Source organism: Plecotus auritus (assembly GCF_963455305.1).
Source record: "Plecotus auritus genome assembly, chromosome: 6".
NCBI lineage: Eukaryota > Metazoa > Chordata > Mammalia > Chiroptera > Vespertilionidae > Plecotus > Plecotus auritus.
In genome coordinates, this window is record NC_137773.1 from 101,721,332 (window position 1) to 101,739,767 (window position 18,436).

At 46.1% G+C, this 18,436-nt stretch overlaps 1 protein-coding gene across 1 annotated transcript; it reads right to left on the reverse strand.

The window, feature by feature from the left end:
- Positions 1 to 5,617: 5,617 nt before the first annotated feature.
- NKX3-1 (NK3 homeobox 1) lies at positions 5,618 to 9,934 on the reverse strand. Its single transcript, XM_080673244.1, has 2 exons — positions 9,563 to 9,934; positions 5,618 to 8,460 (listed from the first exon to the last, which is right to left on the reverse strand). Exons 1-2 carry the CDS (start codon positions 9,837 to 9,839, stop codon positions 8,042 to 8,044), a joined length of 696 nt encoding a protein of 231 aa, XP_080529370.1. The 5' UTR covers positions 9,840 to 9,934; the 3' UTR covers positions 5,618 to 8,041.
- Between the last annotated feature and the right edge of the window lie 8,502 nt (positions 9,935 to 18,436).

An 18,436-nucleotide genomic window follows, 5' to 3' on the forward strand; every position in this document is an offset into this window, starting at 1 on the left:
CACAAGTTGTCTCTGTTGAAATTAATAAATGTATTCGTATTTGGTGATTAATGGTTCATCAACTGTAATCCATTACTTCTCCCAGGAATATTCATATTTTAGTTAGAGATGGATTCTTCAGGTTCAAGAAGGAACCTGCAGGGATGGAATTTCAGATATCACTCAGCAGGTATCAGTCAGTCACTAGATCTCCATTCCCCCCCGAAATCGCACAATTGTTTGCTTCCCTGGTGAATCAGAGATGAGACCTGCAAAGCTGATTCAATTCAGTTCACACCCTAAGGATTAATTTTTCCATTCAATAGAGGAGTAGCTGAAACTCACAATTAGTAGGTGATAGATAGGTTAGAACCCAATTCTTCTCCACAGAATCATAGAAGCAGAGGCCTGGCAAGGATCTTAGAGTCGCACCAGGCATGTCCATCCTCCTCATGACCTCCTCGCCAAATAGTTGTCACCTCCCCACTGACAGAGAACCCATATTAGCCCAGTGATTTTTCATACATTGCTGATCTGAGCTCTGTGTCACCTTCATGATTCCACCTAGGATATCATCTTCTCTGATGCCCTTTGACCTTGACTTTCCTTTTCTAGGTTAAATGTTCTTAGTTTCTTCACCTCTTCTTCATGTGACTATTTTAACCCCCTGGATCATCCCAATTATTCTTTTCTGAACTTGCTACCATTTACCTCAAAGTACGGTGCTGAGAACCAAACTTAGTACTCCAGGTGAGGTCTGGATTCATTCATTTATTCATTCATTCACTCAGTGTCAAACTTCTCTCAGGTTAGTGCAGAGTAGAGAGAGATTCTAGCTCCATTGCTCGAGACACAATACCCTTTTGGTTGCTTCCCAAGATCAAAGGAGTTCTGTTTTTTAGGGGCTTATGGTCACCTTGCTCTCAAGTCCTTTCCCATGGCCTCCTGTTGTAGCATGTGCCTCGTTCTGCACCAAGCTGCTTCTCTGAGTGGGAAGCTGGCCCAGTTTGTGCGAAAACTCATCCTGCTACTCTGGGGCGTGTGCCTGCCACAGGCTTTTATAAAACATATTTGGGTTGTAATGAGAACACCTTTCCTCAGATCCCGGTCCAGCTTTTGTTCCTTTGTGATGCCAAAGTTGACATGCCCTCTGTCTGTCTCCGTAATAAAACCTGATCTCTAGTTCATGAAGCCACCACTCCACTCAGGGGTCAATGTGGAGCCATCGAGAGGGGTGGTGAGCTCACACAGGCACGGAGATGCTCACAGGCCATGGAAAACTACCAGTCCGATTCCATCCCTGTCCATCCCACCCTTTGTTGTCCCTCCTCCCTCGCTCTGGCTCTTCACAGGCAGTTGAACTGACTCACTGTAAAAAGAGGCAACAGCCCAGTAACGGAACACAATTTCAGTCAAGGTTGAAAGGCATGTCTGGAGTCGGGATTCTGGAACTAGGAGGCTGCAGAACTTGGACATCTATACCGGTGGAGTCTTTCATGTGTCTTTCCTCACAGAGGCCTTTGATGAGTCAGATCTTCCTCGAAGGGAAAAAAAATTGATCACAAAGATCTAAGTATAAACAAGCTCTCAGCATGGAATGAGGGAGAGATTCCAAACTTTTCCATGAGAGAATGGCATCTCCTCCTCATCCCCAAGTTCATCGTATGAATATTCCCTGCTTTTGCTCCATAAAAGAACTTGGCATTACCATCGTTCTTAGTTTCAGATGTTGTTTAGGTCAAGTTTGAACTGTCCTGGCTTTGAGCTGGAGTTCTGACCCCCAACTCCGCCGCATTCATTGCATACAGAGCCGCATGGGTTGCATACAAATGTTAGTCAAAAGCTCTTTTATCACAGGCATATTCCTTCCCTCATTGGGGAGCCACCTTCCACCTGATCCATCTCTGCTCACAGATTTTTTTAAAAATAAAACCCTTAATATTGCCTATTTGGCAAAAGGAAGTGTAAATGTTATGTCAGTGCTAAGACACTACTTAATCCTGATAGATGAGTTCTCAGGGAAGCGTGACGCTAACTGACAGATGTTAAATGACACCCGCTGTTCCCAGCAGAGCATAAACAGGCTCTGCCATTCCAGGATGTGTGAAAAGGATGGTGGCAGCGAGACTTGCGGTGAGCATTTCTCAGTCTGTACAAATATCAAATCATCACGCTGTGCCCTGAAACCAATACAGTGTTCCCTGTCAACGACATCTCAATAAGAACAAAGAAACCAATAAGAAACCCCTCAAAGACAAGAAAGCAGAGTTGAGGATGGAACCTTTTCTGTCTTCCACAAGCAGTCAGTCCTGATGGGCCAGGGTTGGAGACGAGTAATAAGTCCTTGTAGAAGATCAGGTTAGCCATACACCCAGGCAGTGTGGGCCCCTGCAGCTTTGAGAGGGATTACCTGGAAGGAGCTGGGCTTTCCCGGATTACAGAGGGCCTTCGAATGATGTCAGAAATTCCAGAGGAGGAGATTTGAAAAGAAAGTAAGAAAAGCTGAACATCTGTTCTCTATAAAAAGAATGAGCAAGCCAAAAAGGAAAAAAAAAAAAGTGCACCCCAGCTCCTCCCTTCCTGGCTCCTCCAGGTATCTCTCTCTTGTCCTGGCACCTATGAGGCTGAGTAGGCAAACGAGTTGGAAAGAGGCTAAGCAAGTGATTTGTAATCTTGGACATTAGTATTAAAAAAAATTACTGATGCCTGAAGCTCTACCCACAGAGATTGTAATGCAATTGGTGCTAAGTAGGGCTGGTTCTTTGTATGTTTTTGTAGACTCCCAGGATATGTGCAGCCAATGCTGACACCATGGGGCTGAGGACTATACTGCCAATGCAAGAGACTGTGGGGGTGACTGGTGTTTGAGATTAAATGCTGCTGGACTTCTACCTTCAACAGAGCAAAATCAGCATTGATTTCCCACGCACCACATGGTTTCTAGGCTTTAAAAAAAATCTGTAAATATCCTATAGTCATTCCAGAGAAAGTGGGACTTTCCCCTGTGTGACACCCCATCACCTTCCCAGCAAGGGCCATGCTCGTCCCTGGATGGGCTGGTTGCAGGTGGAGACTGGCCACACAGGAGATCTAACCTAAAAATCTCTCCTAAATCTCTCCTATGACCCATATCAGGCCCAGAGCAGACTCAGGAATTAAATCAAGGTCATAGGTGAAGCCTTTTGGAGGTAAGAGGAGGACATGTGTGGAAACTGAGATTCCTGTCCTTTCCCTTGACGACTTTTGACGGGTAGTCTGTCTGGGAAAGTTTGCTCAAAGGCCAAGTCTATGGCTAAACTAGGAGCTCTTTGTGTCCCAGAACTATCGCTCCTGCCCGTTTTCTTGGGCAGTAAATAACTCTGGGCTTGGAAAAACAAGCCCGGTGACATGTTCACGATGGCTGTGGGAGGGGCAGAGTGTGATGTCTGAGTGCAGAACTCAGAGCGTGGAGCCTCCTCGGACCCTCCAGACTCAGATTTCTTCACTGCAAAGACTGGCGGTGACCGTGGCCATGTGAGAGTGACCAAGGTCCTAAGAGCGACCAAGGAAAGGATCATATGCCCTAGAGTAAATTCCATGGCGCTCCACCGAGCCCCCAATACAAGGAGATGCACCCCACAGCCGCTGGGGGTGTGGAAGCTAGTGACTCACAGCTGTGTCCCTGTGTCCAGGCCTTACTCAGAAAGAGCTATTCCCAACTCAAGGGGTTCACTGCCTGGGGTGTTCTAGTCAAGGACGAGGCGTGGTTGGTTGTTAGGTAGTTTTATTTACTTGCAACAAATAAAGGAGACAGGATTCACACCCAAAGCTCTGTCTCCCTGAAGGGAACCTTAGCCATTGCTTATCTACACGATTTGCTTAGTTACATGTTGATTTCTTCTTTGCAGTTGGCTAAACTTATCCTATTGGATTAGGTCAAGCTCATCCTATGCAAAATATGACTGTATGTTAACATTTATCAAGGATAGCATTTAGTAAGAACCACCCAAACCTCGAGACCCTTGTCCTATCTAACAGAACCGCAATGCCTCAGGTTATTCCCACTTTCAGGAGATGGCTGAGGCTGGGATTACAAGTGCCCACCCCTCCCCTCAGTCTGGGACACATTGGCTTTGGAGCTTCGTAAGGTACTGGGGGAGGCCTCAGTCTCGCCAGCATAGGTGGCTCAGCTCCTTCCTGCAGTCCTCACTTCCTCTCGGGCAAACCTCCTGAGCTGAGCGCCCTCTCAATAAACCATCTGCGTGCAGCTCTCCCTCACAGGGCACCCAAACTAAGCGACTTTCTCGTCATGGCCTCTGTTTCCTCTGAGGTCAGCCTTAAGATGTGTGGCATTCACATCACAGACATGACTGACTTGCTTTGTAATTAAGAGGAAAAAGCCTTTTTTTTTTTCCAGGTGTAAACCTCTAGCATTTATTTCCCTTCTGACAACGATGGCCTTCCCAGGAGGCCTGGGGAGGACCAATGGGAACACCAGGGACAAAACTACAGTGACTACATTTGCACCGAAGGAGCTTGAGAGGCAGACTGCAAGGGTATTCCAAAGACCACAGACATGGGGCATGGCGGGGAGAGCTGCCGGGAGAAGACTGCCTGAGATCAGCAGAGGCATCCAGGGCAAGTTGGAAGAGGGGCAAAGGAGAGGCAGAGAACTTTCTTTAGAGATGAGAGATTTTTGTTTAATTTCCTGGATTAGGCACTTTTAATGGTTTAAAAAAATCCACATTGTTAATTTACTGCCAGAGCCTTTGTAATTTGAGAGCTGAGGGCTTTCCCGGGGAGGGGACGATGGCTGCAGACTTGAGCAAAGAGTTAAATCTCATCATGTGAACACGCTACGGGAGGCCCCACCTGTGTGAGCAATGTACTTAAAGGATTAGAGCCAACTTTGAAATTATGATATGTTTTACCTCGAGTAAGTACCTTATTCCTTAAGCTTCCATTTCCTTGAAGGAGGGGGCAAGAAACCCATCAAGTCTGTCAGGTAATCAGGTGCATGAGACTCTCTGCTTGTGGGCTTTAATGAAGTTAGTCTAAGTGCAGGCGGATGAAGGGCGTGTTATTTATACATTTTATGTGAAACCTATTTTCAATACTCGTGATTTCGCTTCAAAGGTATTGCTTGCAAGAGGTCTGTCTGCCCCGGATGAAGGTGACGTTTGCAGGGAGATGCAGGGGCCAGGGGAGCAGCTGCAGTGTGAGGGGCTAGTGGGAAGTGAAAGGGGAATTTTAAATGAATTATTATTGTGGTCTACGCGTCCCTGTAAGGGTCTTCAAGACATGTAAGTAAATACCTGCTGTTCTCAATTAAACAAAGGTGTTCTTGGGCTGGAACAAGTGATTATTAAACTGAAGACAGAAATTCCTTTCCCCTGCACTTGACTTACCAGGAACAGAGGCCGGTGCCTTTAAAAGAATGACCATTGTCTGCTTCGGCTAAGCGACTGCTTTTGATTATTTGTTCTCCATAGATTTGTCAGGCAGGATGAGGGTGGGAGAACGAGGTAACAAGAAATATGTAAGCTCAATAACATACAGTCATTAGGAAACAGAAAACCACACAGGTATGTCTAATAAAGACACAGTCCTTTATTTTTAAAACACTCATGTTGCAAAAAATACATAGAAAAATAAAGTTGGGTTCGGATACTTTATTAAACTTTAAGTCACAGGCCTTGGCATGTTACAGATTAGAGCAGAGTTTGTTATGCACGTTAAGCAAACCAAACTGATTTTATTACACAGGGGAGAAAACGGGCCGTCTGGGTGAAGCGGTCTGGGGCACCCTGCAGGTCCCCCACCAGATACCGACCGACATACTAGCTCTTCAAATGCCCTTCTACCAGTTCAGATAGGGTGGCGTTACTAGTTCCAAGCAGGGAAAGGCAGGATGGATTCACGAACCAAATAATTTTAAACAAAGACTGTTTGTTTTTTTGCAGCACAATATATATCACAGTGAAATGTTTAATACCTGCAGAATTTCAGGTTGAAAGATTTAAATTTAGGAGGTGGGAGAGAAAGGGTACTGAGCAGAGAACAAGCTTTGAACGCTTATCTTGGGAGACATGGAAAAGGGGAAAGCGATTTAGGCTATGCTGCCTTCTAGGCTCCCCAGCATTGTCAGCAGCACGTGGCATTTTACAATATTTCAATATGGAGTTTGAGCGATAGAAACTGGGGTGAAATGGGCCAACATTCTAACAACTTTGGTGGGTTTGCCACCAACAGTAAATTGGCCCTTTTAATAGGAGGAAATTGAAAGGTTTCTCACTAAAGAGAATTAAGTGGTGGGATCAAGAGATTTCCAGGCCTCAGGGTACCTCATTAGTGACTGGCTTGCTTAATTCTGTCTTCCCTCTTCCAGGTCACCTGAGATAACAGAGTGGAAACGCAAGGGTGGCCACATTTCTCCTTTGCCCTCCTCTCATTCTCTCTGAAATCACAAGGTGACTCATTTTGGGGATCCATTTTTTTTTTACAGGCATTAAGCACAGTTCCTGAAGCATTTGGAAAATTATTTTTTGTTTGTTTCATGATGGGAGTCACAATAATGTTGCATTTTGAAAACTGTTTCCTTTTTTCCTTAGCCTCTTTCTGCGAAGTGCTCTCTCGGGGACTGGGCTCTCTGAGGCCCAGGCAGACTTATCTTCCACCGCCCCACTCCCCCGCCCCTGCCCCCCGCCCCAGCCCTGAGCCCTGAATCTCCATGGCCAGCTCAAAGGTAGCGACCCTGCATTGTGTACTGCTTTCCCGTGTGTGAAAGCCATTCCTCTTACTTCCTCTGCCTGCAGGGATCCCAAAGGGTTGTCAGACTTTGAACTGTAACAACAGCCACCAGAAAGTCCTATAAAAGCAGCAGTGACCTCTGGAGCTGTCAAATCTTTAAATAGGATTTGGGATTTAATGCTGTATATTTTTAAAAGAAAAAAAAAATAAGAATTGGTAGATATATTAAAAAACAAACAAAAACGCATGTATTTTAGCCAATTCAGAATCTGCCCCCCTCCCTTTTTTAACCCAGGAAAGATAAAGTTTGAGAGAGAGAAAAAAACACACACAAACAAAACAAAAAACTGGACCAGATCTCGGGCTAAATAAGGAAGGCATATGTTAGGTGCAGCCAGACCGCAAGTCTGGATTGAAAAGGAGCCATTCAGTGGGTGATGGCTGGGAAAAGGGACAGAAAATACAAGGAGGAAGGCGCGTGAAGAATTATGTGATTGTGGTGATGGGGCATGCAATATAGCCCGAAAACTCCAGGAGCCTTCTCATTCTAAATTCTCGGGCCCAGGGCAAAGGGTCCAGAGAGGCTTTCTGTTTGTTTTTTACCTTTTGCTAGTAAAATTGCAATGCTCCCACAGCTTCTGGCCTGGGCCCGCTGCTTACAGTAGTGTTCTGGTTATACAGCTTGTCTTAAACCCACGGCGAGTAACTCTTGGTCTACTTGGGCCACCTTGCAAATACTTAAGTTGGTGAACTCTGTAAAAAGGACTAAACCTGAGCATGACAGGTTTCTCGGCGAGACCCTCTATTTCCCTCTCTTACAGGGACCAAGAGAAACCTTGGTCATCTTCCAAGGCCAATGAGGCTTTTGAACTTCAGTCTAATTTGGTGGGTGACATCCTCATCTTGGCTGTCCTTTCTCCCTCAGGTTTGCTCTTTCAGAGTCTATGCCCGGTTACATGGGAGAACAGAGCTCCAGGAACACAACCCTCAGCAGCAATGCGGACAGCACATACAACATCCCACAAGGTGCCGGAAACAGCACTTGACTCTACCCTTCCCCACTTCCAACAGGTCTCTAAAAGCAAAAATGACCTACGTTATGTGTGGGGGAACTATTTGGATATTAAATTATTCACTGGTCCACACCTCTCATTGGCCCACCAGTGAAGAATCTGGAATTTCCATGCAAACCTCCAACAGTCTTGGTCTGCATGCCTCTTGCTCCCCAGTCCTTCCACCCCGGCCCCTTTTGCCTTGAGGAAAGACAATCTGGGGAAGGCAGTTTCTGATCATGCACGTTTGTCCTCTGAGTTGGCGTTGTCTGAGCTGGCAGTTACCAGAAAGATGGGCTCCAGCCTCCCAGGCAGTACAGGTAGGGGTAGTGAGGGTAGCTGTTGTACATGGAGATGAGGGGGGCCCGGGAGAAGCCCTCGTCTTTCAGGGCTGGCAAGGAGGTGTGCTTCTCCAGGCCGCCCAGGTCCGAGGTGAGCTGCTTTCGCTTGGTCTTGTAGCGTCTGTTTTGGAACCATATTTTCACTTGGGTCTCGGTGAGCTTCAGGTTCTTGGCCAGGTGAGCCCTTTCAGGGGCTGACAGGTACTTCTGGTGGCTGAACTTCCTCTCTAACTCGATGACCTGAGAGTGGGAGAAGGCGGCCCGGGAGCGCTTCTGTGGCTGCTTGGAGGTGTGGGGAAGGCTTGGCGGGGTGCCTGAAGTGTTTTCACAGTCCAACAGATAAGTCTCCAAGTGCCTATCTGGAAACAAGAGGGGAGAAAAGGGGACGGGAAGGGAAAAGTTACATGTTAGCAGGGAAGAGGGCAGAATTCAATCCACCCTTATCTCTTCAGTGAGTGAACAAACAGCCCACTGTCATCTTGGATACATTTCACGTTTTTCACATGACTAAGGAGTTCTCAGGCACGGAGTGAGTGAACGTGTATACTATGTATTAGTTTCCTAATAGCCATCAAGAACCCAAAGAAGAGGCGGTTAGTGGCAGAACTTCCTGCTGTTCCGTTCCCTAGAGTTAAGCAGGGATTCTGGATCTGTATCCGAGGGCGGTGGGAGAGGGAGGAGGGGAAGACACGGAGAGAAGACACCTTGTGAAGCACCCAAAGGCCTCCGGTGTGAACATCCGGGTGGCCAGAGAGGGCCTGTGTGACAGGAGAGGCTTGAGGGCTAAAGGAAAGCACCTTTTCTGGCTTTAATCCCCCCTCCCATTTTTTCTAAATGAGGCGTTAGGATACCTCATAAGGAGTGATGGGAAAGAAAATAAGTCTACTTTAAATATCCCAAAGACCAGAGGGAACTCCCAACTTGATTGTTTTGCTGCTCCTGTGATTGGGAAGCAAAAGGGGGCTCTTTGTTGGACACATTCTAATTTCTTCATGTTAGTGATTATCAGTTATTTGTGGTACATTAGTTACTGTAAATGCTAAGAGGTAATGCGGGGCTGGCACCGATCAGCAGTCGCGGGATGGCTGGGGGCCGGGTGGGGTTTCACCGGGACTGGAGGGGGAGGGGTACGGTGGGCGCTGCGTGTACTCTGGCTTTTAAACTCTGGACGCGGGAGCCCTCGGAGCCCGAAGCATCCTGCGAGGAGTCAGGCTGATGTCTACATCCTGCGCCGCCTGAACGCTGGGGCTCAGGGTTAATCTCCGAGGAGGCGCACCGGCGGCAGGAGACAGTGAGGTTCCTTCGCCCATCGCCGCGGGCCCCGCATCCCTGCAGCAGCCAGAGCTCCGTCCGGGAGGTGCGCCTTGGACCGGTCCTCACGCCCGCGCAGCCTGCAGGCCAGTTCGCCCCCTGCGGGTCCCCACCCGGCCCAGCCCGGCCTCCGGGGCCCCGAGGGTTTACCTGGCTCCGTCTCCGCTGGCGACTCGGCCTCCCCGGGCGCGGCGCGGGGCCGGGGGCTCGCCTGGTCTTCCTGCTCGTCTGCACCGCCGCTCCCTGCCGGGGGCTCCGGCTTAGGGCTCTGCCGTTCCGCCCGCTGGTGACGGGGCAAAGGCGGGGGCCGGGACTGCCGGCTGCCCGTGCAGTCGCGCAGGATGTCTTGGATGAGGAAGGAGGTGAGCGGCTTGGCCTGGGTGGCCGCCCCCGCCTCCCCGGGCCGCGGCTCGGGAGTCCTGAGCATCCCGTCGATTGGGCGACTTGGCTCCGACGTCTGGATTCGGGACCCGGCAGCGGCGCCCGCGGCTGCCGCCCCACTTTCACTTTCCGCCGCCCGCGCGGGCTTATAACCCTGGGGCGCGCGCCGCGTCGCCTCCCCATTGGCCACGGGGACCTGGGCCGCGCCGCCGATTGGCCGCCCGGTGCTCCAGGTGAAGGGGTGGAAAAGGGGAGTCCTTCGCTTGGCCTCGGTCCCCTCTTCCCTAGAGGGTTTCTTTCCAAATTCCTTCTTCTCTCCCCTGGCTGGCCTCCTCCGCCCTACGTGGTTGTCCCAGGCTGGGAGCGAAAACCAAAGCGGGTCTCCTCTGCCCCAACCCACAATATAATGTTGACGCTTTTGGGGAATAATGGTGCAGAAGAGAAATACTCCATTTAGTTCTTATAAATCGTTAAAGCGCCTTTACTCAGAAAGAGATGGGTGGGGCAGCTGCCATCATCTCAGTTTACAGGTGAATTCTGGGTTCCCGGTGACAAGGAGAGATTGGTAGCAAAGCTGGACCTACTAAGGCTCTCAAAGTGACCGCTCAGTGCGGCCCCTGACCCTGGGCTGGATTCTGTACTGGAAAATATTGGGGCCACTGAGAAAGTGGAATTGGAATGATGGATTAAAGTATTGAACCAATGTTAAATTTACTGAAGTTGATAACACTGCTGTGATTGCATAAACGAATATTCGTAGGAGATGAACACTAAAGTATCCATGTATGTAACTTACTCTCAAATGGTTCAGAAACAATGATATAGGTGAGTCCATCCCATATGATAAAGTGAGTGGGTTAAAATAGTAACAATCGGTGAACCTGGTATGCAGGTGTTCTTTTAAACTATTTTTATTTATGCAACTTTTCTGTAGTCCTGGTCTAAGGCACCTTGCATTCAACTGTAAACTTTTCAAAAGGATAGTATGTTATGAATCTGGTGAGGAGAGATAGGAAGTAGGTTATTGTGGATGAAGCAACTGCCAAAGAGAACCACCCTGTGCAATGGGAAGGTCTTTGGCAAAGATGGTTTTCTTTTCTCATTTTTTCATTCAAAAATTTCTTTAAACATTTTCTTTTGAAATACTTATGGATTCGTAAGAATTTGCAAAATTAGTGCCCTCAGCTTCTCCCAGTGATGACGTATTATATAACTGCAATACAATATAAAGATCAGGAAATTGACACTGGCACAATACTGTTAACTATACTATTGACCTTATTTTTATTATTTATTTATTTATTTATTTATTTATTATTTTTGAGTTAATCCTCACCCAAGGATATTTTTCCATTGATTTTTAGAGAGAGTGGAACGGAGAGGGAGAGACAGAGAGAAACATTGATGTGAGAGAGACACATTGATTGGTTGCCTCCTGCACACATCCCGACCAGGGCCAGGGAACCTGCATGCAAGGTACGTGCCCTTGACCGGAATCGAATCCGGGATCCTTAGGGGCCAATGCTCTATCCACTGAGCAAAACTAGCTAGGGCCAGACCTTATTTTTAAATCACTTTTAAACCTTCATTCACTTATGTGTGTGTGTAGCTGTATGCAATTTTATCACATGTATAGGTTTTTGTAATGCAACAGGAAAGATGCAGAATTGTCCCATCAACACAGAACTCCCTCTGCTATCTCTGTACCCATGCCCCTTCTTTCTACCCATGGCCCCAGGCAACCACTAATCTCTTCTCCATCTCTAGAGTTTTACCATTTGGACAATGTTATATGAATGGAATCAAACATTGTATAGTACCTAACCTTTTGGAATGGCTTTTATCACTAAGCATATGTCTTGAGTTTCACTCAGATTGTTGCACGTATTAATAGTTAATATTTTTTATTGCTGAATGGTATTATTTCATTGTATGGGTCTACCAAAGTTTGTTCAACCTCCCCACCCCCACTGCTATAGTTGTTTTGCTATTATGAATGAAAGTGCTATGAACATCCATGTACAGGTTTTTGTGTGAATATGAGTTTTTATTTCTCTGTGATAAATATCCAAGAGTGCAGGTGTTGGGTCATAAGGTAACTGCATATTTAGTTTGGTAAGAAACCACCAAACTATTTTCCTGAGTGGCTGTACCATTTTAGATGTCCACTAACAGTGTATCCCTGTTCCAGTTTCTCTACATCTTTATCAACATTTGGTGTTATCATTATTTTTTATTTTAGCCATTCTAATAGGTGTGTAGTCTTATCTCATTGTGGCTTAAATTTTTAATTTGCATTTCCCAAATGGATGAAGATATTGAACATCTTTTCATGTGCTTCTTTGCTATCCATGTTTCCTCATTGGTGAAATATCTGTTCAACTCTTTTGCCCATACTATAATTAGATTTTTTTGAATTCTGGTTGTTGAGGTTTCTTTAAGAAAAAAAAGAATTTTTTTCTTAATTGGTTGATTTGAGAGAGAGGAGTGGGAAGGGGAGAGAGGGAGGGAGAAAGACAGAGATAAATTTTAATTGGTTGATTTGAGAGAGAGGGGTGGGAAGGGAAAGGGGGGGGAGAGAGAGAGAGAGAGAGAGAGAGAGAGAGAGAGAGAGAGAGAGAGAAGAGAAGAGAGAGAGAAGAGAGAGAGAGAGAGAAAGACTGAGATAAATTTGTTATTCCACTTTTGTATGAATTCATTTGTTGCCTCTTATATGCATCTGACCAGGGACTGAACCCTCAATCTTGGTGTATCAGATCAATGCTCTAACCAATTGAGCTACCCAGCCAGGGCTTCAATGTTGAGGTATGATAGTTCTTTATATATTCTGCTATAGGCCCGGTGCAAGAAATTTGTGCACTAAGGCAGGGAGAGGGTCCCTCAACCCGGCCTGCACCCTCTTGCAATCCAGAAGCCATTGGGGGATGTCTGACTGACGTCTTCAGTCGGACATCTCCTTAGGGCTGCCACAAAGGCAGGAGAGGCTCCCTCCACTGCTGCTGTGCTCGCCAGCCTATGAGTCTGGCTGAGTGGCACGCCCCCTGTGGGAGCGCACTGACCACCAGGGGGCAGCTCCTGCATTGAGCGTCGGCCCCCTGGTGGTCAGTGGTTGTCATAGCAACCGGTTGTTCTGCCATTCGGTTGATTTGCATATTAGCCTTTTTTTTAAACAAATCTTTATTGTTCAGATTATTAGAATTGTTCCTCTTTTTTCCCTCCATAGCTCCCCTCCACCTGGTTCCCACCCCATCCTCTGCCCTTACCCCCCCACTGTCCTCATCCATAGTTGTATGATTTTTGTTCAGTCTCTTCCCACACCCCCCCACACTCCTTTCCCCCCAAGAATTGTCAGTACACTCCTTTTCTATGCCCCTGATTCTATTATATTCACCAGTTTATTCTGTTCATCAGATTTTTTATTCACTTGATTTTTAGATTCACTTGTTGATAGATATGTATTTGTTGTTCATAATTTTTATATTTACCTTTTTCTTCTTCTTCTTAAAGAATACCTTTCAGCATTTCATATAATACTGGTTTGGTGGTGATGAACTCCTTTAGCTTATCTGTGAAGCTCTTTATCTGCCCTTCAATTCTGAATGATAGCTTTGCTGGGTAGAGTCATCTTGGTTGTAGTTTCTTGCTATTCATCACTTTGAATATTTCTTGCCACTCTTGTCTGGCCTGCATAGTTTCTGTTGAGAAATCAGCTGACAATCGTATGGGTGCTCCCTTGTAGGTAACTGTTTTTCTCTTGCTGCTTTTAATATTCTCTCTTTGTCTTTTGCTCTTGGCATTTTAATTATGATGTGTCTTGGTGTGGTCCTCTTTGGATTCCTTTTGTTTGGGGTTCTGTGTGCTTCCTGGACTTGTAAGTCTATTTCTTTCACCAGGTGGGGGAAGTTTTCGGTCATTATTTCTTCAAATAGGTTTTCAGTATCTTGCTCTCTCTCTTCTTCTGGCACCCCCATAATTTGGATGTTGGTACCCTTGAAGTTGTCCCAGAGGCTCCTTATACTATCTTCATATTTTTGGATTCTTTTTTCTTTTTGCTTTCCCAGTTGGGTGTTTTATGCTTCTTTGTATTTCAAATCTTTGACTTGATTCTTGTGATCCTCTAGTCTGCTGTTGGATCTCTGTATATTATTTTTTATTTCAGTCAGTGTATGCTTAATTTCTAGTTGGTCCTTTCTCATAACCTTGAGGGTCTCACTAAATTTATCAACCTTTTCTAGAAAATTCTTGAAAAACCTTATAACCATGGTTTTGAACTCTATATCCAGTCATTTGCTTTCCTCCATTTCTTTCATTTGTGACCTGTTTCTTTGTCTCCGCATTTTGGCTGCTTCCCTGAGTTGATAGAGTGGCTTTGTGTGCTAGGTGTCCTATAGGGCCCAGTGGCTCAGCCTCCCCAGTTACCTGAGGTGGACACTCTTGGTGCACCCCTTTGAGGGTTATGATCACAGTCTTGTTGTAGTTAAGCCTTGATTGTTGGTATCACTGGGAGGATTTGACCTCCAGGCCAATTGGCTGTGAGGATCAGCTGTGTCTACACTGGGAGAACTTCTGTACTTCAGTGCGCTTTTCTCTTTCCTTCTAGTTTTAGAATTTCCACTCAGCCAGACTTCCTGTGGTTCTGGATGATGTCCGTTTTTTTAGTTGTAGTTTTGAAATTGTTGTGTGAGGCAGCAGTTTTGGTGTTTACCTATGAGATAAGACTTGCAAAAGCCTCTGTGCTCAGCTTGGGTGGGGCAGAGTCGCAGGGCAGAGCAGACAGCCTTGGTTTCCCGTCAGCCCTGCCCTAAGAGACCCCTGGGTCTCAGTGTCCCGTGGTAATCGCTGCAAGCACCTCTGAGAGAAAGCCACCCTTGAGTTTCACCCATTGCCAGACAGTCCAGTTTCTCCCCGAATGAGTCTGGTCCCCAGAGTCTCGCCCAGAACTGGAGTTCAGAGCAGTCAGGAGCTTTTGTCTCCTTCCCGATTGAGAAAGCCAGTCGTGTACTCAGTTGCCAGCCCTCCGCGCACGCTCGCCTCTGTACCTCTGCCTTCTGCAGCTCCTCTGAGTCTCAGTGTGCTTTTCTCTTTTCTGACAGTCCAGTTTCTCCCCGTATGAGTCTGGGTCCCCAGCGTCTCACCTGGAACTGGAGTTCAGAGCTGTCAGGAGCTTTTGTCTCCCTCCCGATTGAGAAAGCCAGCTGTGTACTCAGTTGCCAGCCCTCTCTGCGCGTGCACCTCCATACCTCTGCCTTCTGCACCTCCTCTGAGTCTCAGTGTGCTTTTCTCTTTCCTTCTAGTTTTAGAATTTCCACTCAGCCAGACTTCCTGTGGTTCTGGATGATGTCCGTTTTTTTAGTTGTAGTTTTGAAATTGTTTGTGAGGCAGCAGTTTAGGTGTTTACCTATGCCGCCATCTTGGTTTCTCCTGCATATTAACCTTTCATTATATAGGATATGTAAGCCTTTGTTGAATGCATGGTATGTAAATATTTTCTCCTAATCTGCAACTCATCTTTTAAAAAATATTTTAACAGGATATTTCACAATACAAAAATCTTTAATTTTGATGGAGTCCAATTTATTAATTTTTTTATTTTAGAGATTTTGCCCTGGTGTGTTGTCTGAGAAGTCTTTGTTATCTCTAGGTACTGAAGATGCTCTCCTGTGTTATCTCTTAAAAGTTTTTTATTTTATCTTTAAATCCATGATTCAGTTTGAATTAATTTTTGTATATGGTGTGAGGTTTAAATTAAGGTGGTCTCTTTTTATTCTTAAATTTTAGAGCTAGGTGGCATTTCAAATCAGTAGGGAACATGTGAATTATTTAATAACTAGTACTGCCATTTGGAAAAAAAATAAAGTTCTATTCTTATAACAAAATAAATCCCACATGGCCCCAAAATTTAAAACATAAACAGACTCATGAAAAAAAAAGCTTAACCGGAGAAACCAAGATGGCGGCATAGGTAAACACCTAAACTGCTGCCTCGCACAACAATTTCAAAACTACAACTAAAAGACAGAACGGACACGATCCAGAACCACAGGAAAGCAGGCTGAGTGAAAATTCTACAACTAGAAGGAAGGAGAAAAGCTCACAGAGAATTGGAGGTACGGCAAAGGGTCTTTGTGCGCGCAGAGAGGAAGGGCGGCTGAGAGCCTGGCTGACTTCCTCTGGCGGAAGGGGGAAGGAAGCCTCCGACCGCACTGAACCCCAGTTCTGACTGCACTGAACCCCAGTTCCGGGCGAACCCCTGGGGACCCACGCTCTTATGGGGGGAGTCTGGACTCTCGGGCGGAGACTCGAGCTGGGAAAGGCAGAAGTCTGAAGGCGCACGCGGGCCAGTGCGCACAAAGGCTGCGGAGGTTGCCACAGGCTTTCCCTAGTGGAGGGGAGTCAGAGGATTCTGACTGCACTGAGCCCCAGTTCCAGGCGAGCCCCTGGGGACCCACGCTCTTGTGGGGGGAGTCTGGACTCTCAGGCGGAGACTCGGGAGCCGGGGAAGGCGGAGGACTGAAAGCGTGCTCGCGCCAGTGCGCACAAGGGCTGCGGAGGTTGCCACAGGCTTTCCCTGGTGGAGGGGAGTCAGAGGCTCCTGACGGCACTGTGCCCCAGTTCTGACTGCAGTGAACCCCGATTCCAGGTGAGCCCCTGGGGACCCACGCTCTTGTGGGGGGAGTCTGGACTCTCAGGCGGAGACTCGAGCTGGGGAAGGCGGAGGACTGAAAGTGCACATGCGCGCAGGGGCGGGGCTGACAGGAAGCCAAGACTGAGACTCCACCCCATCCAAGCTGAGCACAGAGGCCATTGCAATTTGGCAAGTCTAATCCTATAGGGCTGTCTCCAGCACCGGGCTTCTCCCAGCATAGACACAGCTGATCCTTACAGCCAACTGGCCCGGAGGTCAATTCTTCCCAGTGATACCAACAACAATAAAGACTTAATTACAACAAGGCTGTACACACAGTCCACAAAGGGGTGCACCAAGAGTGTCCACCTCAGGTTAACTGGGGAAGCAGACCCACTGGGCCATATTGGAAACCTAGCACAAATATCTACCTTACCAACTCAGGGAATCAGTGAAAATGCGGGGTCAAAGAATCAGATCACAAACGAAAGAAATGGAGGAAAACAAACGACTGGATATAGAATTCAAAACCACCGTTATAAGACTTTTTAAGAATATCCTAGAAAAGGCCGATAAATATAACGAGACCCTCGAAGATATGAAAAAGGACCAACTAGAAATTAAACATACACTGACTGAAATAAAAAATATTATACAGAGACCCAGAAACAGAATAGAGGAACACAAGAATCAAGTCAAAGAACTGAAATACAAAGAAGCAAAAAACACTCAACCGAAAAAGCAAAAAGCAAAAAAAAAAAAAATCCAAAAAGTTGAAGATAATGTAAGAAGACTCTGGGACAACTTCAAGCGTACCAACATCAGAATTATGGGGGTGCCAGAAGAAGAGAGAGAGCAAGATACTGAAAACCTATTTGAAGAAATAATGACCGAAAACTTCCCCCACCTGGTGAAAGAAATAGACTTACAAGTCCAGGAAGCCCACAGAACCCCAAACAAAAGGAATCCAAAGAGGACCACACCAAGACACATCATAATTAAAATGCCAAAAGCAAAAGACAAAGAGAGAATATTAAAAGCAGCAAGAGAAAAACAGTTAATTACCTACAAGGGAGCACCCATACGACTGTCAGCTGACTTCTCAACAGAAACTATGCAGGCCAGACGGGAGTGGCAAGAAATTTTCAATGTGATGAATAGCAAGAACCTACAACCAAGATTACTCTACCCAGCAAAGCTATCATTCAGAATTGAAGGGCAGATAAAGAGCTTCACAGATAAGAAAAAGATGAAGGAGTTCATCACCACCAAACCAGTATTATATGAAATGCTGAAAGGTATTCTTAAAGAAGAGGAAGAAGAAAAAAGTAAAGAGAAAAATTATGAACAACAAATACATATCTATCAACAAGCGAACCTAAAAATCAAGTGAATTAAAAACCTGAGGAGCAGAATAATCTGGTGAATATAATAGAATCAGGGGCATAGAAAGGGAGTGGACTGATAATTCTCAGGGGGAAAGGGGTATGGGGGGGTTCATGAAGAGAATGGACAAAAATCATACACCTATGGATGAGGACAGTGGGGGGGAGGTAAGGGCAGAAGGTGGGGTGGGAAAGGGATGGAGGGGAGCAATGGGGGGAAAAAGGAGAAATAATTGTAATAATCTGAATAAAGATTTATTTAAAAAAAATTAAAAAAAAAAAGCTTAACCACACTCATCATTAGAGAAACGCAAATCAAGCCCACATTGAGATACCCTCTTCCCACCTATCAGATTGGCAGAGGTTAAAAAGATGGATAATATCTAGCGTAGGTGGGGTATGCAGGAAGAGCAGTTTCCAACTAATTTAGAGGGAGAGTAAATCAGCTGCGTATATTTGGATAATGGCAGAATCTGTAAAAATTAAAACTGGGCATATCCTTTGACACAAATATTCTGTGCTTAGAGATTGACCCTAGCAAATGTACACATTGTGCTGATTTGTGAAAATATACTCAGTTTGATCGAGACTGATTTGAGTGGCAAGAAAAGTTATAGAATGAACCTATTGTGT

Bases quoted from the DNA above. Each gene is read 5' to 3' on its own strand.
- NKX3-1 (XM_080673244.1), bottom strand. From the start codon at position 9,839: ATGCTCAGGACTCCCGAGCCGCGGCCCGGGGAGGCGGGGGCGGCCACC. The intron at 8,461-9,562 runs GTAAACCCTCGG...TCTTGTTTCCAG, and splicing joins GCCAGCGGAGACGGAGCCAG to ATAGGCACTTGGAGACTTAT.